At 62.0% G+C, this 458-nt stretch overlaps 1 protein-coding gene across 1 annotated transcript in view; it reads right to left on the bottom strand.

Annotated features, from left to right (window-relative positions):
- Positions 1 to 385: 385 nt before the first annotated feature.
- CPNE2 (copine II) overlaps positions 386 to 458 on the bottom strand; it is a gene marked incomplete at its 3' end in the record, with an annotated part of 37,131 nt that continues 37,058 nt past the window's right edge. The window contains exon 15 of the mRNA XM_010149711.1: positions 386 to 458. Within this exon, the coding sequence (XP_010148013.1) occupies positions 386 to 458 (73 nt within the window).

Consider the following 458-nt stretch of genomic DNA (forward strand, 5'->3'; position numbering starts at 1 on the left):
CCATTCTGTGAGTCTATGATTTCATTTAATGCCCCCGACAGCCGGCGGGATAACAATACAATGCCTGGGATTGTATCCTACACCTTGCCTCCCGGAGACGATTGATGGGTCAGGAGGAATAAAACATCCTCCGTGGAGAAAGAGGGAAGGGCCGTGCGGGGCCGGTGCCAGTGGCTGCACACACTGGGAGGTGGAGATGGGGGTGCCCCTGCCCCCAGCACTGACTGGCCCGGTCCACGCCAGCGTAGTTTGGTGCCAGGAAAAGGCAGGAAGGGGCCAGCCTCCGCCTTCTGCCTCCTCTGGATCACTTCACTTCCAGGGTCGTTCCAGGCTTGAGACCCCCATTCCCGCTGTGACCCCCCCCTTCCCCGCTGCCCACACTCACGTTGCGGAAATCCCGGAAGGGCACGAACTGGACGATGTCGCGCACGGCCTCCTCGCCGGTGTGGGAGCGCAGC

This window comes from Eurypyga helias, unplaced genomic scaffold (assembly GCF_000690775.1).
Source record: "Eurypyga helias isolate BGI_N326 unplaced genomic scaffold, ASM69077v1 scaffold8594, whole genome shotgun sequence".
NCBI classification, from domain to species: Eukaryota; Metazoa; Chordata; class Aves; order Eurypygiformes; family Eurypygidae; genus Eurypyga; species Eurypyga helias.